Raw genomic sequence first — 23,690 nt, 5'->3', positions numbered from 1 at the left:
TGATTGACAATTAAGCAATGCAAACCCTAAGTAGCTACGATATTAAGGAATTAATAATTTTTAGGTATAATATCTATTTACAGAGTCCTTATCCTGGAGAAAGATCTTTGGTTGTTAAATATTATGGTATTTGGAATTCCTTCAAAAGTAATGGCATAACAAATTTAAAATAGCCATAAATTGATCATTGTTTAAGCTAAGTAATAGAGTTAAAAGATTTCACTATAACATTTTGTCTATTTTTGCATGTTTGACATTTTCCATAACAATTCTTTTTTTTTTAAATTCCCTCTATCTGTAAAGAGAGGGGGAGGGAGGAAGAGAGCGAGGGAGAGAAACAGAGATTGGTTGCCTCTTGCACAACCCCAGCAGGGACCCAGCCTGCAACCCAGGCACGTGTACTGGCCAGGAATTGAACGAGCAGACCTTTGCTTTACCGGATGACATCCAGCCCACTGAGCCATGTCAGTCAGGGCTTGCTGACTGACAATTTTTTTAACAATTCTTTTTAAAAAGGAAGAAAACTAAAACCCAATATGCAACTCTTAGGCTTAATGTATAATTTGAATTAGCTTTGATCACGTAACAGCTTCTATTACAATTAAAAAACTGTTGATCTTAAATAGTTCGATCTAAAAACAGCTCACATTTGTGCCTTTCTTCTGCTATCCATGAAAGTGACTTTCAGTACCAATTAAATTTCCAATTACTGTGGCTTTCCAGGGTAAAGTTAAGCTCAGCAAACCTCATTGCTATGTTTGTCACACTCAGTGCAGCATTCCTACTAAACATGTTCTGCAGTGTGAAATGTCGGCTAAGCAATTCAAATTAATGTCATTTTAAACTGTCTGAAGATGTTGGCCAAATCTCCCCTTATACTTTTTGCTTTCAGAGGTTGAAGAAATGGTGAAATGAAATGTTTCAATGTCAGGGAGATCCAATATGGCAATCACACTCACCTCCTCCCAGGACCAACCTGGAATTACAACTAAACCACAGAACAACCAACTAGGGTAACCAGTTGAATCCTAGCTGAACAGTAGAAGCCACGTCAAGACTGGTTAAATATACCTAGAGACATTTTAATTCCATTGATGAATGGGGCCAAATGAAACGTGATGGTATCCTGAAGAGACCTTATATTTCTTGCTAACTCTGTGGAAAAAAGAAATGGGAATAATGGCAGACTCTAACAGGAAGGCAGGAATTCAAGCTTTGACCCTCCCATCATTGGGTTCTCCTTCCAGGGTATATTTACCCAACAAATTAAACTTTGGAGGGCTCATATAAAAATATATCAGAATATATCTTGTGATTTCAAGAGCATTCTTAATTTCATAAAGGTATAATAAAATAATTTTCCGTTAATTATACTTTTGGTCAAAACAAATGCTGTACTCTAATTTTCTTTAGAAGGCTTTATTTTATCCTCTGTAGAGACTGATTTCTATCCTATGTTCTGGATTATAAAAGAATATATGTTGTCTTGACTTTTAAATGTTATTTTAAAATATTTTATATATGTCAAAAAAGAGAAAAGAATGTGTTTCTATGTCTTCTTTTAAAATGTTGAAGATAGCACCGGCTGGTGTGGCTCAGTTGGCTGGAGTGTCATCCCATGGACTGAAAGGAAAAGGGTTCGATTCCTGGTCAGGGTACATGGTTGTAGGTTAGACCATTGCTTGGGGAGTGTATGGGAGGCAACCAATCAGTGCTTGTCTCTCACATCCATGTTCCTCTCTCTTCCTTCCTCTATCCCTTTCTATCTCTCTAAAAGCAATGAAAAATGTCCTCAGGTAAGAATAAAACATTTTTTTAATGTTGAAGACAATGTTCATAATATTGCTTAAGAGTTCTTTAAATACATTCAAATCAGCAATTCTTTTTATAACTCAATTCCAGAAATAAAAGTTTTTCTTCCAAAGGGAATAAATCTTTGTAATCTTTCAATAAGTGGTATAAGAAATTTTCTTTTTTTGTCTAATTTTCCAGGAAACTCAAAGCAAATGTAATTACAACTCTCTTTTTTTAAATGCGTTGCCCCTTTCTTTTTACAAAGTTTAAATGTTTTATGTAGTCATTTATTATAAAATATATTCTTTAGAACTAGTAATAACATATGTCATTGATGCACATTTTATCCACATTTTAACATCTCTGAAAATTTAACATTCGTCTCATAATGAGCACAGTTTACCCAGAAGCAATTTTTCTTTTTTGAAATTATATTAGTTGGAACATTTGAGATCTTGCTTGCCAGCAATTGTCCTCAGGTTTTGGCTCGAACAAATTCTTATGAAAATTTCCAACAAAATTATATTACTAATAATGTGTCATATTTTACTGCAGCTTAGACTTGACAAAATGTGAAAATGTCTTCAAAAATTATTCTGTAATATGAAAATACTATTTCAAAAGAACAGTAAAGCTGAAAAACGAGGGGTGGAATTAAGTCTTGCTAAGTAATTCAATTTATCCATATTGTATATCAAAGAGCTGTCTCTCGTGGCCCCCAACTTTTTTAAATTAATGTGTAATAAAGGGATTGGCCTTTGCTATGCATAACTATTCAGAAATAGTTTGTATTCAGGTTATAGTTTTTGTTCCAAAAGAAAATGTTACATGAGCTTCACATTTTAGCAACGCTGCCGATATATGCCCCAGAACCATGTACAAGACATGTTATTTCAGATCCTGATGGCTCAACCAACTCACGAAATCACTGACTTCAAATAACAACTATCGTACCTATCGACTGACCACCGCAGCACAAATCAACCCCGTCTCTGGGGAAGAAGAGAATAAATGGTCCCATCATATGCGTATCATAGCAATCACTGCTTGAGTGGGCCCCTGGGGAAACGGGCCTGGAATCAGCACTCGTGTCCACCTATCTTACAAACTAACGGAACCACATTAGACTTTTTTTCCATATAAATATAGTTTATATTTATATTTCCATATAAATATAAGTATAGTTTAGAAAGTATTGTTTGGCCTGAATTTTAAGACTAAGAGCAGAACCTGCTATATTTGTTTGGAATACATAATAATATTTTCTAAATATCTTGTGATGCTAACCCATGAATTATATGTTTCTCTTGAGGATGTGCCAGTTTCATAGCAGAGAGCAAGGTCCACACACGCCCAGAAGACCTCACCAGTCATTTCCATCACCTTCTGGGATATGGCTTCTATGAGAAAAAATGCAATATAACCTGGTGGCTAAGTGCACGGCTATTACAAACCTGGATTTGAATCCTGGCTCTGCTCTCTTGCTGTATGACTTGGGACCAAGGTCAACACGTTTTTTAACCAGTGTTGGTATCATGTTTTCATTTATAAAATGATGATGATGTCCACCTTGTCGGTATGCTATAAAAATTCTATGAGAACATATATAAAGAGCTTAACAAGGTGTTGGCATCACTATCATCATTAGCATTTTGATGACACCTTTGCTAAGAGCCAAATGGGCAACCTCCTGACCCAAGTCTCGAAGTGAGAAAGAAAGATAAAAGCCATCAGAGGAAAACTCCCAGGACCGAGAGCCGTGGACCATCCTCTATAGCGGTGACTGAGCACCTGCTCTGGACTCCAAAGCATCATGTGAGTCACCGGGAATACAGAGGAGCCTGAAGAGCAGTCTCGGCCTTCAAGGAGCTTAGAGCCTTTTGGAGAAGAATTGCCACACAAAAAGGGGGAACAGTTCATAAATAAATAGGGGAGAAATGACAAATATCCCTTGCAGAAGAATTCCCGATAATTTATGTAGCCACTCCGGCCTCAAGGAGGTTGAACACAACCTCCCTCTCCTTAAGCGTGGGCTGTGCAAAGCTTGGCCCTTCTGAAGAGGGCAGAGCAGAAAGCGGGGGGTGGGGGGTGGGGGCTAAGGGTTACTTTACAGAAGAGGAACCTCAGCCAGGTGATCAACGTCATGTTTATAGTATTTGATGTGATGAGTATGTTACTCGGCTTCTCTGATCCTCCTTCCCAAAACCCACGAACCCGGTCTAATGACGAAAAACCATCAGATAAATCCCAGTTAAGGAGCGTCGTACAAAATACCTGATCAACGCTTCAAAGTTAGGGAAATCTGGGGATGTGTGGCGGCCGAGAAGAGTCTAGGGAGACATGCTGACTAAATGCAATGTAGTCTCTTGTGCAGGATCCTGAAACAGAAAAAGGACACCACTAAAAACCAAGGGAATCTGAATAAACACACACTTTGGTCAGTAATAGTGTGTCAGTGTGGGTTTACTCCTGTGACCCCTGTTCCATGCTACTGTAGGCTGTTAATAGGGGAATCGGGTGCAGAGTATGTGAGGACTCCACTATTGTATCTATCAGTTTTTCTGTAGACCTTAATCTGTTCTAAAATAAAAAGGTTTTAAAAGTCAATACAAGTTAGCAAATGACAAGACAGAATAGGACTGATAGATTCGTTCAACGAATATTTCTTGAGTACCTGTTATGGGCTAGGCACTTCGATGGGGACCAGGGTAGAGCTCTGAACAAAGACAGCTAGATTCTTGACCTTGGAGCTGACATGGGGTATGTGCTGGCCCTGTAGAACTAATTCGTGTTCCTTGTTTAGGAGAGAAGTCCCAGGGGCATTCCAGTGGCAAAATGACCTCCATTGCTTCTTGTTAAATAAGGGACGAGCGTGAGCCGGGCCACAGTTTAGCAATGAGAGGAGGATGGGAAGGATGGGCCCAGGGACAGCTGGAAGGCAGCTGGCACAGCCGGCGTTCCCAAACCCCAGAGAACAGCAGGCCCCTCGAAGCCTGGGAGCATTTGCCCAGGCAGAGAACATGGCCAGAGGACGGTCCCTGTTCTACTTAGGAAAGGGAACCGAGGCCCAGAAAAAGAAAATAATTGCTGGTGGTCACAGGGCTATGTGTGGATCAACTTGTTAATTCTCACTTCCCAGAGACTGTGGACCTCCACTCTGTAGCCAGAAGTCATCAAACACTGAAAGGCCAGCTGTACACACTTGCTTAGTATTAGACAGGAACAATGAAAAGGACTCAGGGAAACTGGACCAGCACTAAACTTCACTGTGGGTCAGATAACTTGAGTGACAGGAGTTTCTGAACTGATGATGCTCAGTAACCAATCGTGGAAACTTATGGAATACTGCATAGTAAATATACACTTCCTAAGAGAACAAACTCACCTTCAGGTCATCTTAACTGAAATAGAACCCAGTGACTGTGGATGGCGTTAGCTAAGTATCAGTCTACAGGGGAGTTTAAATGGTAGGAGGTGGGGCAGAACTGATATTCCTTCAAATAAATAAAAGACCAACAACAAACCCCCCAAATTTCAGCATAACACTGATTCATACTCAGGTCAAAACAAACAGAGAGGGGACCCCTGAACTAAGAGCTTATCTGTGTAGGTAATGAGCCAGATCCCATCAGATAAACCCTGCTATTCTTGAGAAACTCTCTTGGGTTGTCAGCAGCACGGAGGCTGAAGATGCCGCGGAGGCGACCAGTTTTGGAGGCAGCTCGCTCCCTTGCCGACGCCAGCCCATTGTGCACGAAGTTAGAAATGGGACCAGATGGCGCACTCAAGGAAAATTATTTTTTGAAATTGAGTTTTCAACCTTTCTGTTGAGGACTGTTTTTTTAAAAAAAAAACCAGCAGGTCCGAAAAATGCTTCCATTTAAAAACTAAAAAAAAAAAAAAAAAATCAGGAGAACACAGCAGCACATTTAAAGTGAAATTTTAATAGCAAGATAACGAAAGAAGAATGAAAAATCACAACTACTCACTCACCCTCTAACACCCAGTCAGTGTTACGCAGCCTGGGCGGTGCCTGAGAACGGCCTGCAGAGCTTCGAACCGCTCTGAGGCCTGGCCTCCATCTAGGCCAATGGCACGTGACTCTGGGGCGGGACATGGGCTTCATTCAGCTTTAAAGCTCCCCCCAGTGATTCCACTGTGTGGCCCAGTGGAGTTCACCGCTCTGTGGGGAGTCAGTCTGAATGCTGAATATCAACAGCTCTGAACTAAAGCATGAGAAACTAACCCGGCATCCCAGGAGCACAATGTCTTGAAACGTCACCCAATTGAATACAAAACTCTAATTTTAACAATCTGTCTTTTAAGTCAAACGTACCCAGATTTCCTTTAAGTTTGCCTCTCTTCAGACATTTCCAGAGCAGAAGCAATTCCCTCTTAAGTTCACGTGCTTTTTTCCTCAGCACACTTACGGTGAGCATGCGGGGCAAACTAAGTGAGAATTAGAAATCTCATCCTCCACTCCCCACCCTCCTTGGTTGGCCTTTCCAAACAGAAAAATAAATAAAGGCTGACTTCTCTTAAATGCTTCAAAACAAAACAATTAAAATGTATCTTTGAGTAAATAACCCCAAAACTCAATGAGGTATTTCCTGTATTTTTTTTTTAGCAGTCACAGACTCCAGGTCAGTCATGGAAATAGCTGCATAGTTTCAACTCTGCCAAGTGGCTCAGTGCAATTACATCACAGGAGGATGGCACGGCCGAGACTTCTGGACGCACACACCCCTGCAGCCACCGGGTCCCCTGCCTGCCTGCTGAGCTCTGGGGTGGCAGCATCATGGCAGTTTGTCATATGACCTCATTGAAGGCATTTATCCCACCCTGCTATCTCACTAAATAATGAAAAAGACAGTTTTAATTGTCCCGAAGGCTTGATATATCTCCCCAGGAAAACATCAGGCATGGTGGCTAGATTACTAGTGGGTCTCTAAGAAAAGGGTCACTCTACTATGAAAGGCACTAAATCTTTAAAGCTGCCAAAAAATAAGAATCAACTCCCCCATCCCAGTCCACGAATGTCATTTAGTCTCTGTCTGCAGAAGACATTCAGGTCGGAAAGGGAGTGAAATCAATCCCCCCCTGGTGGCCGGCTGCAAGTACTGACTGATTCCAGAAGAAGGCAGCTGTGAGACCACTTCAATCTCTGGCTTCCGAGTGGTGGTGATATGTTTGCTTTCTAATTCAAAATACATGGGAACACTATTCAGCCATGAAAAGGAAGTACTCATGCATGCTATGACATGGATGAACCTCAGAAACAAGCCACATTTTTGTATCATTCCATTGATAAGAAATGGCCATAAAAGGCAATCCATAGAGACTGGAAGGAGATGAGAGGTGCCGAGGGCTGAGTGCGGGAAAGGTGGCTGGCTGACTGCCGGTGGGCAGAGGGAGGGGTCCTTTCGGCGGTGATGGAAATGTCCTGAATCTGAATGGTGGTACTGCTTGTACAGCTCTGCAAACTAACCGAAAATCATGGAGTTGTACCCCTGAAATGGATAGATTTTTTGACATATACGTTGTTGGTTATTCTTTGGATTAAATAAAACTGGGTGAGGAGCATTATCATGCCTCCTCTCCCGGGTCTGGGGGTGGTTCCAAAAGACTGTCACTCACACTCCCCGTGAACGTACGTTCTCCAATTTTCACCTGTAAAAAGTTATCAGGGAGGGAAGGAGGGAAAGAGAGAGACACACACAGAGAGAGAACCTTTCCAAGAAGTGTCCAAAAACACTTTTCATCCTCATGCCAAAATTAGGTTCATATCCATCCTTGTGGCCAAGAATATAGGATACACTGATCTGCGCTCATTCTGCCAAAACCTGTGACTCTGAGATGAGAGGGAAGGAGGAAATGGAAGCTGTGAGATCCACTACAATCTGTAAAATATCTAGACTTCTTGCTGTTAAATGCAGCAAGTGGTTGCGGATGAAGGGTTTGGAGGACTGGTCCCTTGGGAACGCCATGAAGAATTCAACAGACTAGGTGACTCCAAGACATATTAGTATCATGAATGAGGAAAGTAAGTTATATATTCCCAAGAGAGAGTGCTGCTCCTACCCCAGTGGAAGGAAAATGTTATTATCCTGTTTGGGAGGGTGTAATTCTCAAACCTGGACTACACCTCTGAATTACCTAACTCCCAAGCCACACTCCAAGTCTTCCTGAATCCAAATGCTCCAAGACGGCGCTCAGGATCTGCAAGCTCAGCGGGCTCTGCAGATGAAGCCCGGTAGGGAGCTTTGGGGACCGTTAAGGCTCACGCAAAGCTCACCTTCGATAATAAACATTATCACAGCGCTGGTCTGTGACTTCAATACCAAGGGACAAAATGGCCTGTGGTCTGAGAGTTCAAGCGTCACCAATGTGAATGAAGAGAAAAAAATGTCAGTGCTCCCTGGTGGCGTATCACTCTCCTAACAGATAATAAATACTTACAGATTCTGAGATTCTGTGCAATGACAACAGACTCCCAGGTCTGGGGTTTTGGCAAGGCAACCCAGCATAAATCCGTCCCGACGTAGAAAAGAAGAAAAGGCAACTGTGAGGAGGGTCGGGGGGCCCCCTCACAAGCTTGGCCCTCCCGGTGACAGTAAAGGCAGCCGTGGGGGGACATCCCACTCCAGCGGGAACCGAGTCGGAAGGCTGGATCTCTAAGGTCCAAAGCATAACCAATCAGTTGTCAGGGTTTCTAACAAATCCAGGGCATGCGTTTGTCAAACCCAGGTAGGTTTTAATTTAGAAGTAGGAACTCCGGAGCACGAAGTTGGGAAGTTTTGTTCTGAGGCCGCGTGGACCTGCGGGCTCTGCGCCACCTCCCGGGCCCGGGAGGAGCAGAGCCCGGGGCCCCGGTAGGGGCCGCCAGGCCCCGCCATCGGGGAGTGAGCGCGGGGCACCGTTACTCCAGAGCCGCGTGAGGCGGGCTCTGCAGGGGCCGCACATCGGGCAGCCTCCCCGGCCCGAGCGCAGGCCAGGCGCGGGTACCTGTCGCCCCCCTCACGCGTCCTCGCACCTCTGACGCCGGCTCCCGCGTCCCTGGGACTCTGACTCCGGCCCGGGCGCCTCGCCCCTGGGGACCCGTGCGGCGTCCAGGTGGCCGAGCCCCGCGCCGCGGGGGAGAGGCGCCTGGGCGCGGGCCTCACCTCGAGGCGGGGAGGGGGTGAGGGTGGAGCTGGACGCCGCCGCCCGGCCCCCACCCCGCGTGCCCCCCGCACAGTGCTCATGCGCACGGCCCTGCCTTTATAGCGGCCGCGAGAGCCGCGCTCTCCGCACTCGGGCGCAGCGAGGCGGATCCGACTCAGGTGCAGAGCCCCGGGCGTCCAGCGCGGGCGTGCGGGTGGCTGAGCCTGTGCGCGCGTCTCTTCCGTCGCTCCCAGCTTGTCTGCCTGTCTGCACAATTCACCCTCCACTCGGGCCCGCGGCTGCACNGCGCCGCGGGGGAGAGGCGCCTGGGCGCGGGCCTCACCTCGAGGCGGGGAGGGGGTGAGGGTGGAGCTGGACGCCGCCGCCCGGCCCCCACCCCGCGTGCCCCCCGCACAGTGCTCATGCGCACGGCCCTGCCTTTATAGCGGCCGCGGGAGCCGCGCTCTCCGCACTCGGGCGCAGCGAGGCGGATCCGACTCAGGTGCAGAGCCCCGGGCGTCTAGCGCGGGCGTGCGGGTGGCTGAGCCTGTGCGCGCGTCTCTCCCGTCGCTCCCAGCTTGTCTGCCTGTCTGCACAATTCACCCTCCACTCGGGCCCGCGGCTGCACATCGATTCTGGGTCGGGCTCGATCTGCAGCCGGAGGGTCGCCTCCAGACCGGGACCGGGGGCGGGGGCGTTGGCTAGCTGCGGGACGGAGGCCCTGCAGTCTCCCCGGTCTCCTCCGCCGGGCCTGGGTTTCCGAGCGGTGCCTGGTCGCCGGAGCCTCCCTCGCATTCTGTTTCCCCAGGTGCACGCAGCCCCGTCACTACCATGGCAGCAGCTTGGAGCCCCGTCCTCTATCTCGGTGGGTCCGCGCCCCTCGCCGCCCCCTTTCTGTCTCGCCAGGCAGGGGGGAGGCTGGAGCCGGCCCTCACGCTTGTCCTCTGATCGCAGGTGTGAGCCTGCTGCTGCAGCTGCCAGAGCCGGTGGGCAGCGAGGGGCCCGGTGAGTGGTGGTGTCCGGTCGGGGAAGCTTGGCTCGGGCTGGGAGGCGGGAGGGGCGGAGGGCCCGCAGGTAGGCGCGCCCAGGTGGCGCCCCGGGACCTTGCGCACGGGCGGGGCTGGAGCGCGCGCAGGTTGGAGCGGCCTCCAGCGCGCCCCCACGCGTGCCCACAGCCCTCCGACCCCGGCGTACCCGGTTCTCCCACGCGAGGGGGTCCCCCCGGGTCCGAAGGCGATGGTCCTTCCAAGGCGCGGAGAAGGAACCCTCCCCTGCTCCCCGTCCACCCTCACAGCCCTAGAGCTTCGGGCTGGCCGAGCTGCGACAGCGGAAGGTCAAGGCGTGGGGTATTCACTGAGCCCCACAGAAGGTGGGGGGACTGACTCGTCCCGGTGTTCCGCAACCATTTGGAGCCAGGGGAAACCTGCTGGACTCGACTTCAGACTCTCAGGGCTGACAGAAAGAACCAGGCTTACGTCGGTGTCCCACCTTGTCTGACCCCTGACCGCGTCTCTAGGAGTGTTCCCTATAAAAGGCAGTATTTGAGAGTCTTTTTAGTTTGTTCTACGTGTAGAAATCCTAGTATGGGTGTATGGTTCGGCGTGCTTCCTACACCATAAAAGGCAAACTCTTTCCCAAAATCTATGCTTTGTTTTCCTTGAAAGGAGAAATGAAGGTAAGAATTGCACCCGGTTGTATTCAGCACCCCAGCTGCCCCCTCCCCCAACACTCTTTCGCTAAAGCCAGTGTTGACAGATAGAGGTGACTTGTCTGATGCCATCAGAAATGGGAGGAAGAACTGAGGCTGTTTGATAAGAGGTGTGAAGCTGCCGTGTTTGGTAAGGATTTTTATTTCCCCAGCAACCTAGAGTGTTTCATAGCTAAGGGATTGGCATTGTCCTTGGGTTCCTGCCTTCCTTTCCAGGGGCACGTACAAGGCAGGGTGCAGCCCAGAGCAGAGGGCTCTAGAGGAGGGTCTTTGTTGGAAGCAGGCCACTCAACTGGGCAATATGACCAGACAGTACTACTCTGTCTTGGAAAAACCTTGGTTTTTTAAAAAATAAAATTAACATCTGTTTCAAAAGGTTTGGATCGCCACAGTTTCCTGTGTTTAGAAAATAGTCTTTAATAACATTATTCTAAATTGAATGTTTACAGTAAGTGGATGAATCAACGTGTTCTGTTATGGTATCTGTTACACGTTGCCAAGGGCATACCTAACATCTGTACCTAACACCTTCTGTAGTAAAACCTCTGGTTCTTTGTTAGTCGGCTTGACCATGTAAAACTCGAGAGTATTAACAGTGCTTTCTGTGGCTCTCTGGGCAGATCTGGAACAGAAATAAACAGGTTCAGTTCAGATGATAACGCTCCCTTCCAAAGGGACTCACTTCCCTGTTTCCTGTCCTGCACAAATTGCAGAATGGTCCTCGTGCTGTGTGACCTTGGGCAAATTAACCCCATGGCTTTCATTTCTTCATCCATAAAATGAGTGATTGAGCTAAATGACATTCAGTAAAGAGAGGCATCTTTTTACTCTTTGCTTAAATTGATGTATCTCAAAGATGCCGGAATAAATGGGCCTCTGAAGCTCAGGATGACTGGAGAGGTCGGTGCCTGGTGCCTGTGTCTGTGAGAGTGCTCCTCTCAGGCTCCACCCAGACGTAGTTCCATTGCCCTCAGGAAACTACCTACACAGTTGTCCTCAGAAGTGAGATTTCTATGTTACTAAAGTTAATAAACAGCCAGTGATTCTTATTTTATAATTCTGACATAGTTCCAATTACGTATTTTCAAACTGATAAGGACTGAGAAAGTGCCCCAGTTAGACTTTATAGTGGCTGGGGGCTAAATTAAATTGGAAAACTAACTTTTGGCTTGCTAAAATCTGGAATGGTGTGGGACAGTACAGAAGTCAATCTTCCTAACAAGAAACGTCAAAATTAGGGAAGTAAAACATCAATCTCATCTCCTAGTTCCCCCACCAACACTGCCCCAAAGGTCCTAGAATGGTTATTACATTCCCTCCTTACTCTTCAGTTCCCATTGCTATCACGTGCTTTACCAGAGGCCTGGACATCAGGAAAGAGAAAGCAGATGTCCTCTGCCCAGGGGGCTGCCCTCTTGAGGAATTCTCCGTGTTTGGGAACATAGTATATGCTTCTGTGTCAAGCATATGTGGCGCCGCTGTCCACAGGTAAGCCCAAACACACCAAGGGGAGAGAAATGCAAGTGTGATTTTCCTTCCCTCCCTAGCCATCTTTTCTTTCTTTTGGTGCTATAGAATATGGATATATTTTTAAGGTTTTCCTGAATGTCCTTCAACACCAGCTGCACAGGAAAGCTTTCTGACCAAAGGCAAATTGCATTATTTCTTGATAGCTAGATTTCTATGATTCTGAAACAGACTGCTCATCATGTAATATATCACTGAGTTTTTCTGTGTGCCAGCCATGATTTTAAGTTCCGTAACAACTCTACCACTGTACAAAGTAGGTACAATCTTACTCCATTTTACAGATGAGGGAACACATTACAAGTGTATTCTTATTACACGTAAGCTTGACAGCACAAAAACACTTTCCCAGGCAGATTTTGCACCTGTGTAAGCAAGTTTATTATAAGGCTGGCAGCATCTTTAGATGGCTTTCCTGCTGAACTATTTTCTCAGTTAATCAAAGCAATAGAGGCAGCATGGCACAAGTCCGTCAGATGCCCCTGAAAAGTGTGCATAGACTCCCGGCTGTGATTCTTGTGTTGCAGGGGGGTAATCAGCAACGCCGGGGGACCTGTGAGAGTCTACAGCCTCCCGGGTCGAGAAAACTATTCCTCAGTAGTTGCCCATGGCATCCAGTCTCAGTCACTTTCCAGATGGTCTGCTTCTTTCACAGTGACAAGTAGGTGCAATTACATTGTTCTTTCTTTTGTGTAAATGTTGTCCCCCCACCCCCCCCAAAAGTTTTTGCTTTTCTCAGCCCAACCTCTTTGACTTCAGTGGAAAAACCTGTGATCAAGACTGAAGGGGTCAACTATAGGTTAGAGTCAGGGGACCCAAAGGGTCAAGGGCCCACTCAGAAGATGGCAATGGAGATGTGAATGGCCTGTAATCAGAATGCCCTGACATTTGCCAAGTAACACGACATCAAAAAATGAGTGGATGAATGTGAACTCATTTTTGGTGATCCTTTTAAAATGTGACCTAATAGATGAGAATCCATTTTGGTTCTTTGAAATCAGAATGCAGCCGTTATTGCTGCAATTACCATCAGTCTATTATATTTATCATCCTATGGGACCCTAAATTAGAGTCATTATGCTTTGATGATAAAAAATGAAGAGGAAAAACAGCCTCCCCTTTATTTTAACAGAAGGCAAAAGCGCTACCCAGGAAGCCACAGGACAAGCGGTGTCCACAGCACATCCACCAGCAGGTAGGAAATGTGGAGCTTGTGGTTGCCTGACACAGCACTGGGAAGTCCTGGACGGCAGACACAGGAACTGTGTGGGCCTTCTGCCTTCCTGACTTGTTTCGCTGTTGGGCGTTGCTTCCCCAATCCAGACGGTCATTAGGAAATTAATTTTTCAAAGAAGTCTTAAGAATGATACTCCTTGTGGGCTTCTTGCTATGGAACTGCTTCCTTTTGCTAATGCCAAAGGCTTCCTTTGTTTTAGGCAAACGACTAAAGAAAACACCGGACAAGAAAGCTGGCAATAAAGGTAGGAGTCCACTTGCCCATTTGGGAAGATAATATTCTTCCCCCCCACCTCTTGAAACTGCTGACAGAAAGACTTCTTTTTCACAGAGTGTAAAGCAGACATTGCGTTTCTGATTGATGGAAGTTTTAATATTGGGCAGCGCCGATTTAATCTACAGAAGAATTTTGTCGGGAAAGTGGCTTTGATGCTGGGAATTGGAACAGAAGGACCACACGTGGGCCTTGTTCAAGCCAGGTACCAACCTTGTTATAATTGGAGGAGACTTGGATGATGATAAATGATCAGTCCTTTTAGTAGGTGCATTCATTTCAGTTCCATATAAACCTATGAGTTCTGGACAACCGGGATTCCCAAACTATAAAATCAGGATCTAAGACTGTCCGAGCAGACTGGGTAGGTCTAAGTGCTTCATTTCTGGAATAAAAGGGTTTAGATAATTATATGCTATTTGAGGACCAGAAGGTAGACTGAAGGGTCTTGTTACTCATACAATTACCTCTGCACATCTACTCTGCTCGGTTCCTAATTTCTCTTCATTAAAGGAAGAATAGACAGAATAGACAGTGATATGTCTGTTCCTCCCCACATCCTGTTATTCTTTTTAGCTGTTTCCATATTCCCTTGTTGGAGATCTGAAGCTTGACCTTTCTGTTTTATTCATTAAAAATAATATTTATTGATGTATATTATAAAAACCTTGAAAAACATATAAAGCACAAAGAAAAAATTCCCAAACATAACCTCCAGAGATAATCACTGTAGAATCTGTTACTTCTTTTCAGTGTGTTAAGAAAATATTTGATTGTAGATAGGAGGGTATTTCTTAACACAGTTTTTTTTAACTTCACCTGAGGACATGTGTATTGATTTTAGAAAGAGGGAAAAGGGAGGGAGAGGAGGGGGAGAGAAACATTGATGTGAGTGAAACATTGATTGGTTGCTTCTCATACACGCCCCAGACCGGGGCCTGAACTCACAAACTAGGCATGTGCCCTGACCAAGAATCGGACCAGCGACCTTTCAGTTTATGGTAGGATGCTCCAACCAACTGAGCCACACTGGCCAGGACAAGAGGGTATTCCCTGATTTTAAAAGCTCAGACTGTTAAAAAAAAGTTTTATATTCTGTTTTTTTCTTTCATCCCTGGGTGTTTTGAACATTTTACCATATCACAAATATTCTTCAAAAAATAACGTTTCATGTTACTTTGCACGACTATCTGGCCATTCTTCTGTTGATGATTCATGGTCGCACCGCCCACAGCAATGCACGCCTGTGTGGTGTCTGCGCCTCACCTCTGATTAGGCTGGATCCTTAGGAGTCGGGGCAGGTCAGAAGGTTCTGATTATTTTTTAAGGACCCTGAAATAAACAGTGAAGTTGCTTTCTAGAAAGTTGATTCAGTTTAAACTACTATTAGCAGTGTGTAAGGGTGTCACCACTACTCTTAGAAATAGTAACTTATATTTCATTTGTTCTTATATTATTTGTTTAAATTGGTGCTTAATTTAGACAGATCTTTTTGGAGCGAAAATTTAACTTTGTTATTTTCTACATGATTTAACAATTTGTTTCACACCTTAAAAAATGAGGTTCTGATTCCATTGGTTTATGATATCAATTTTACGTACAAGTTTATAGGCAAGTCTGTTTCTTTAGTCTGTTTCCTACTTTTTATGTTTGTTTTTAAGATTTTATTTATTTTTAGAAAAAGGGAAGGGAGGGAGAAAGAGGAGAGAAATGTCAATGGGTGGTTGCCTCTTGTGCACCTCGAGTTGGGGACCTGGCCTGTAACCCAGGCACGTGCCCTGACTGGGAATCAAACTGGCGACCTTTTGGTTCACAGGCTGGTGCTCAATCCACTGAGCCGCACCAGCCAGGGCTAATCTATTTGCTCCTTCTTCTATCTGTTCTACAATGCTTCGATTATTGTAGGTTTATTGTACACTGTAATATCCATATGGCAAATTCCCCATAATACTTTTCTTATATTTTTCCTCTGCTATTTTTAATGAATTCGTCTTTAAGATGAAAACTACACTACCCTGTAGACTCATACAAAGACTAGCTTTTCTATGAACTTCCTGGTTTATAGTTTCTCTATTTTAAAAACAACTATATCAGGAGTTTCTACTTGATATACTGATAGAATGATAACAATATATCATTAAGGAGGTAATAATAAGACTAATTGGGATAGTTGAAAATTGACCATAAAATTAAAATCATAAATCATAATTTGGATAGCTGAAACGTAGCCATAAAAGTGAGATTATCAACCCATGAAGTCTGATTTTGTGACCCAATATTCCATGAGTTATACAGAAATCACACCATCAGGTATGCAGTAATACAATCAGGTCTATGCTTGTCCCTCAGAAACCCTGACTTAATGGCCATTGATAATATTAGGATCTTAAAAGTTTTGCATTTATGAAATATGGACTCTCTGATAACTTAATTGTACGTTAGCTGTTTTTTACTCACCATGGTCTCTAATGAACAAAGTATAAAAGTGAGCTGTACTACTTTTACTATTAAATATGGAAAATCCCAAACCCCTTACCATACACAAAATTTTAAGATGAACAAATGTCAATATCACTTATTATCAGAAAAATTCAATATTATAGTACTTTATAATGCATTTCATTGTAACTTTTCTTTTTTGTGAAACACTGGCCTTAGCGTCACTGAAGCAGCCTCCTCTGACCAGAAACCTGGGTTCACAGGCCTGGACTGTGCAGCGTTTGCAGGGCCCCCAGTGGAGCAGGCCCAGCCTCACACCTGGCCGGCTTCTGTTTGGCCCAGGGCCCTGAGCCCGCCTGGCTTCGGGTGCTCCATAGAGTTTGGGCATGGACGTCACAGCCAAACAAATCTGAACTTAAAGTGTGATGTGTTTTGTTGGGAAAATTACCCAAATGTTCTTCTGAGCCTGTTTCTTTATATGATAGGGAAATAACTTCTACCTTATAGAGTTATAATGAAATGAGATAGAATATATATAACACACAGTATATTACCAGAATATAGTAAATCCTCAAGGTGGCAGTTGTTTTTCTTATATTTCTGAAAGATCCCTAGTAATTCAAGTAAGGATGCAACGCCTTAGTTGATGATGCAATGCGAGATTAAGAAAGAAACAACCTAGACATTGCCCAGGTATATTACATTGCTTGTTTTCCTTTCCCAATTCTCTCTGACATTTTTTTCCATTTTTTCACTTAGTGAACATCCTAAAATAGAATTTTACTTGAAAAACTTTACATCAGCCAAAGATGTTTTGTTTGCCATAAAGGAAGTAGGTTTCCGAGGGGGTAATTCCAACACAGGTGAGTGGACTCTGGCACCTGGGATATAACGCAGGAGAGGGTTATGAATGGTCAGTGTTGTAAAACAGTGTCATGCTGTTTTACGTAAGGAAATGGGAAACTCTTCTTCCTGTCACTGGAATCTTGGCTAGATGTGCACTCAATCATCTGAGATACTCAATCTTTAATGGAAAATATACCAAAAGGTTAATTGAAATTGCACATTAAAAAGCATATATAAAGCATTGTGATTTATAATCCTCATGCCAAATAGGGCAGATGTCACTTTAGAGAAGTACCTGTTTGGAATGCTAAAAAGCAGCAAAGATCAGCAGACTTAATGAATGCAGATGTGGTATACAAAACTAGAGTAGCACTAGGGACCCTCAGAAAGGCGGGGGCTTGTTCTGAGACATTAGATGTAGTCATCAGCCAGCAAGGCAGGATGCAGAGCACAGGTACAGGAGTGGGAGCGTTGTCTGTTTCTGCCGGATGACTGATGTAAGGGAAGGAAATGTGAGGCTTTGGGGAAGTGATGGGGTAAGTAATGTGGAGACAAAAAAAAAAAAGCCTGACAGATGGTTAGACTTTCCTACCTTATGCATGTATTATAGAACCAGGTTCTATGTAAGTTAAATTCTTAAACGAGGTGGCACTGAGTTGGTACAGGGAAATACAAATGTCATTTGAGCAGTGGTGGTTCCCCTTTGCTTCTTTTTCAAACCTAGGAAAAGCTCTGAAGCATACTGCCCAGAAATTCTTCACAGCGGACGCTGGAGTGAGAAAAGGGATCCCCAAAGTGGCGGTGGTATTTATTGATGGCTGGCCTTCTGATGACATTGAGGAAGCAGGCATTGTGGCTAGAGAGTTTGGTGTCAACGTATTTATAGTTTCTGTGGCCAAGCCCATCCCTGAAGAACTGGGGATGGTTCAGGATGTTGCATTTGTTGATAAGGTAAGGAAATGAAGGGCGTCTTCTGTTATGGTAGTGATTCCACTTTGGACCTTGAGGAATAGTGCTGACTAGCCCATATCTGGATTGACTTTGAACATTCAAGATTTAATGTTTTCACTTCTAAAAAGTAAGTTCTGATCCCTTTGGATATCTTTTGTGTCTTCCCCTTCCCCCACATTAGGCCGTCTGTCGCAGTAATGGCTTCTTCTCTTACCACATGCCCAACTGGTTTGGCACCACAAAGTATGTAAAGCCTCTGGTACAGAAGCTCTGCACTCATGAGCAAATGATGTGCAGCAAGACGTGCTATAACTCAGTGAACATTGCCTTTCTAATTGATGGCTCTAGCAGTGTTGGAGACAGTAATTTCCGCCTCATGCTTGAGTTTGTTTCCAACATAGCCAAGACTTTTGAAATCTCAGACATTGGTGCCAAGATAGCTGCTGTCCAGTTCACCTACGATCAGCGCACAGAATTCAGTTTCACGGACTACAACACCAAAGAAAATGTCCTAGCGGTTATCAGGAGCATCCGCTACATGAGTGGTGGCACAGCTACTGGTGATGCCATTGCCTTCACAGTGAGGAACGTGTTTGGCCCCGTGAGGGACAGCCCCAACAAGAATTTCCTGGTAATTGTCACAGATGGGCAGTCCTATGATGATGTGCGGGGCCCTGCTGCTGCTGCCCACGATGCAGGTAAGGTCCTTGCTGTTGGTCTGGGCAGGGAACTGGAGGCAGGGTCCAGTGAATTTTCCAGGGAAATATAGACTTATGAATTTATTTCACTGAATAAGCAACTACAGTCATGTTCTTAAAGCTTTGCCCAACACTAACTGATTTTTGTCAAGGCAGCTCTACTCTCATTCCAGATACAAAAACAAACTTCTGCCAAACACACAGCAGCGAGGCCAGCATTCAGACCCAGGCAGTCTGGCCGAGTCCACACTCGCGACCACCGTCTCACTGGGGAAATACGAGAACCACGTCCCAGTGTCATGGACATGTATAGGTCCTCACATTTGACTCAACTTGGAATACACCCACCCCTGCTCCCCATCGGTTGACTGTCATTTGCTATGAATCTATTTCATAACTTACCCTTTTCTTTAAAAGTAGTTTTCAGGCTGGTATGAGTTTTCTAAGGTCATAGGGCCACAATGATTTTAAATCTATTCCATCTAAACTCCCTTGTTTTTTTCCTTAATAATGGAAACATACTCTGATGTTAAAAAAAAAAAAGAGTATGAAATTTTTTTCTCTTACCCCAACCTTAATATTACTTTTGGCAAAGGTCCCTGGGTGTGCTGAGATCAGATAGGCTAACAAGAAGCTGAGGGTACCCTTCCTGGGATGAAATTCAGTGACTGGAGCCCAATAATATTTAAAGAATAAACATGCTCACTTGGTGGTGGTGGCAGGTGTGGGGGTGGGATTAGCAGCAGCCTTCCATCTTTTTATACTCTTCTGCACTTCTTTCTCCCTATTTAATTGCTAATGACAAACCTTGTTCTTTTTGCACATTAGTACCTCTGCCAGTGCATTTACGCACTTTTATAAATACTGATGGAATCATTTTTTTAAGAACTGATACACCCACAGTCTTATTTTTGTACATCTGGCATTATTTTACACATCAGCAACTAAGCTATGTTGGAGACCTGTTTGCTATCGTACCCCTTAAAAATGGAGCTTACTGAACTAAGTTATGGTCAACACAACTGGATTCAAGCTAAAGTGAACTTGATCAATTCAAATGTACTTTCCTTAATTGAACTTCAAGAGGTTGGGCCACACTATTTTCATGAAAATTCTTTGGTGGTATCAGAATTAAATACAAAAGTTAATAAAAGCCAGACACACAGAGTAGGCTTTCTGGGCTAGGTCACAACCATTTTTGTATTCTTTTAACTATGATTGTATACAAGTCCTGAGCTAAACAATCTGGGCTTGAATGCAGAATTGCAAGTGAGAAAAACTAAGAGGGAGGAAAATTTTGACTTTTTTCTTCTGCCAGAGGTACAAGCTGGTGGTGATTTGTTTCAAGTGGCTTTTACATCATCTGCTTCATTTATATCTTGTGCATTCATAACTCTGAGCACTGTAAACCACTAGAAGGGGGGTGTAGCTATTTCAGAAATTCTCAAAATGTTATGGGGAATTTCATCTGGAACGATAGATGGTAGTTTGCGCTAAAAATCTACTAAACCACTGCTTTTACAACTGGGATTGAAGTGAATCAAACTAATGGAATAGCACCCTGGCCAAAATGTACTTTGAAATAAGTCTTCTAGTTGCTCAAGGGAATGCAGGTAGAATGCCTCACAGGCATTTCTCTTTGGCTGTTTTTATCTACCAGATTTTTGCTTTGGGATTAAAGATGGACAATTTTCAGCATGCAATGTAGATAAAAGATATCTAAAAGACAGACTAATTTAGATAAAAGACTAAAACAGAAGAAAGTTATTATTCAAAGTACTAGTCACCGTTCCTTCAGACAATGCCACTTTAGAAAACCCTAACCATTTACGTATCCCATTCTTCCTTGCTCTGTTATACTGGCTTGACTCCACTATAATGGTTAACTGAAGTGCTGAGAGCACACAGTACTTTCTCATACCAATCTGAGGGAAAGCTTTATGTTTGCCGTAGGGTTTTTGTTTTGTTTTTAAAGATATTGTTTATCAGCCCTAGCTGGTGTGGCTCAGTGGACTGAGTGCTGACCTGAGAACCAAAGGGTTGCTGGTTCAGTTCCCAGTCTGGGCACATGCCTGGGTTGCAGGCCAGGTCCCCAATAGGGGGCGCTGGAGAAGCAACCACACAGTGATATTTCTCGTCCTCCTTTACCCTTTCTCTAAAAATAAATAAAATCTTTTAAAAAAGATATTATCAAGTCAAGAAAATTTTACTTCTGGCTGCCGTACATGGACATTGAACTTTATCAAACATTTTTGTCAGTGATCATTTGTCTGTTTACTGTCAGTTAATTACATTGACAGTAAAGCTTCTGGATTTGACTAAACCGTTTATCATTTTTAGCACAAAAACCGTTAAAACCTACCTAACAATTGGCTACTGGGGATTTAGTTCTTCAGATATTACCAGTTTCCTCTGCAAAGTATGTCCTAATGTACGAAAAATATATATACACATAATTTTACATGTAGACTAGAACTTGGTTTTTATTCCTTATATTTCCATTGTAGGTATCACCATCTTCTCTGTTGGTGTGGCTTGGGCACCTCTGGATGACCTGAAAGATATGGCCTCTAAACCAAAGGAGTCGCATGCTTTCTTCACGAGAGAGTTCACGGGACTAGAACCAATCGTTTCCGATGTCATCAGGGGCATTTGCAGAGATTTCTTAGAATCCCAGCAATAATGGTGACATTTTGAAAACTGAAAGAAAAAGGGCAAGGGAACATTTTCATAATACTGAATACTATAGCGCATATTAGGATCAGATACAAAAGTATTATATTAAAGATGCCAACAGCTGTTTTAAGCAAATAAGCATTCATTTAAAGCTACTAGATTCTAATTACAATTTAGACTTAATTGTTGACTCTGCTGAGGCTTCATAATCATGCCCCTTAGGAACTCAGGAAAAGGGATATATTGTGGGTTAAAACCTTAAAGAGTTCTACTCTAAAAAGCATATTAAATGTGTTGACTTGCAAATTCCATAGCTCAATAAAAGAATCTGGTACATAGCCCAAAAGCAACATTCTTTTTTATCATTCTGTATGAAATACATAAGTAAAATGAAAAACTTAAACAGAAAACAGCTCTTTTAGTTCAAATATAAATTATCTTGACCCAAGTAGGTGTTCCCTTAAACCAGTAATAGTTGTTACTTAGTATATTAAAAAGTCACAATTACAGATGAAATGGAAGGGAAGGGAATTAGCTATCAGGCCTTTTTTTGTATTTTCATAGTAAGTTATAATGGGAAGATGACACTAAAGATAGCAAGATTGCCTAGTATTTTTCTATTTATATCCTTAATTTTTATGTGTATAGACATATACAACTTGTACTTTAAAAGTCACCTGTGTGCTAAAAAATGTTAAGTTGGTAAATTTGTACTTTAAACATTTAGCTTTAAGCACATATTTCAAATAGATTGTAGGAAAAATATTATAGTTTTACTATATTTAAGCAATAAAATTGCTAGTGACTATTTAAGCTGTCTTACCTTTATTTTTTTCTAAGTGTCTCTTGCCATAGGGCATGGTAAAAATTCTACATTCAAAAATTCTACATTCAAAATTCTACATTGGTCTTTCTATAGCAGAAAGACCAACTATATATATATATATTTTTAAATCATGCAGTAAGATTGAAATGCTTTGCTTTCATTCAATTATTGAATGCCTACTGCTCTGGACATTATACACAGCCACTCACTACCAGATTAAAGAGCACAAGATGCTTGTGGTTACTTGGTTCAACAGCAATGTTTTATAATTGACATTGTATTTACTTAAACATGCTTGAGAAATTGGTTCCTAAGAAAAGTGATCAGAATTTTGTTAATGTAATTATCATCATCACCAAGAACTTACCCTCAGGCAGAGAGGTGCTATCATCCCACCACCCTGCCTACCTTCTCTAAAATAGAACCTACCCTTCCCATTGTCCAAATGCGCAACCTCTCTCTCATCACACACTCACCGATTCCACCCGAACAGTTTACAACCAGTTGACCTCAAAACTGTGTTAACTGGCTGGAATGATATATGTACTTAATCTTTGAGTTAATCTCAGTTAATCTTTGAGTCTAACCATAACTGGCTTTGACGCTAAATAAACAATTTGGTAAAATGGAGTATGGGAAGACAAATGAACTGCCCCCACCCCGCATAAAAAGTGGCAGACATGAATTTATGTAACACAAGATTTCTGTATAACTAAAATGGGTTTAACAACATGATCTCTCCCAATACAAAAGATAGATTCTCAGCCAAAAGAACTACTCCTTAAAAATGTAAACTTAAGGGAAAACCTGGCTCTAATCAGAAGCCCTTTTAAAAATGCTTTTTCTGCGGCAGACAGGATGCCATAGTCCCTCTTTGACCCCGCCCCCACATACAGCGTCACAACCCAGCGACTTAGTTGCCCTGTTCTAGTCAACACTTTAGGGCTTTGATCCTGCTATGGAACAGGCACAAACAGCCCAAAAGATGGTGCAAGAAGAACTCAAAGTCCCAGAGCCAATAACTCTAAGCGACTGAGAAATTGCCAGCCTCTCAGAAGCACAATTCAGGACACTATTTATCAGGATGCTCACAGAACTGGTAGAGTACAGTCACAAATTAGAGGAACATAGTCACAAATTAGAGGAACATATGGAGGCTAAACTAATTGAAATGAAGGGAGATGCACAGGAAACCAATAGTGATGGAAAGGAAACTGAACTCAAATCAATGGAATGGACCAGAAGTAAGAACAAAACATCCCACCAGAAAGGGATGAAGAAATGAGAATTCAAAAAAATGAGGAGAGGCTTAGGAACCTCCAGGACATCTTTAAGCGTTCCAACATCCGGATTATAGGGGTACCAGAAGGGGGAAAGAAACAGCCATGAGTGGAAAACTTATTTGAACAAGTAATAAAGGAGAACTTCCCCAGTCTGGCAAAGGAAATAGACTTCCAGGAAATCCAGGAAGCTCAGAGAGTGCCAAAGAAGTTGGACCCAAGAAGGAACACACCAAGGCACATCATAATTACATTAGCCAAGACTAAAATGAAGGAGAGAATCCTAGAAGCA

General features: G+C 43.3%; 1 protein-coding gene across 1 annotated transcript; it reads left to right on the top strand.

The window, feature by feature from the left end:
* Positions 1-9,360: 9,360 nt before the first annotated feature.
* Positions 9,361-22,105, top strand: COCH (cochlin). Its single transcript, XM_037037606.1, has 12 exons — positions 9,361-9,439; positions 9,746-9,802; positions 9,892-9,942; positions 11,977-12,133; positions 12,700-12,833; positions 13,305-13,367; positions 13,609-13,653; positions 13,740-13,887; positions 16,881-16,984; positions 17,692-17,918; positions 18,100-18,616; positions 21,124-22,105. The coding sequence occupies exons 2-12, from the start codon at positions 9,769-9,771 to the stop codon at positions 21,297-21,299; spliced, it is 1,656 nt and encodes a 551-aa protein (XP_036893501.1). The 5' UTR covers positions 9,361-9,439; positions 9,746-9,768; the 3' UTR covers positions 21,300-22,105.
* Positions 22,106-23,690: the final 1,585 nt, after the last annotated feature.

Source organism: Sturnira hondurensis, unplaced genomic scaffold (assembly GCF_014824575.4).
Source record: "Sturnira hondurensis isolate 20B ecotype Veracruz unplaced genomic scaffold, ASM1482457v3 Scaffold0023357, whole genome shotgun sequence".
Lineage (NCBI taxonomy): Eukaryota > Metazoa > Chordata > Mammalia > Chiroptera > Phyllostomidae > Sturnira > Sturnira hondurensis.
Note: the sequence above shows the minus strand (reverse complement) of the source record. Positions and strands in the feature narration are given on the sequence as shown.

Excerpts from the sequence above, each read along its gene's own strand:
- COCH (XM_037037606.1), top strand. The coding sequence starts at position 9,769 with ATGGCAGCAGCTTGGAGCCCCGTCCTCTATCTCG. Across the intron at positions 12,134-12,699 it reads TGTGGCGCCGCTGTCCACAG|GGGGGTAATCAGCAACGCCG; the intron begins GTAAGCCCAAAC and ends CTTGTGTTGCAG. Across the intron at positions 13,368-13,608 it reads CACAGCACATCCACCAGCAG|GCAAACGACTAAAGAAAACA; the intron begins GTAGGAAATGTG and ends CCTTTGTTTTAG.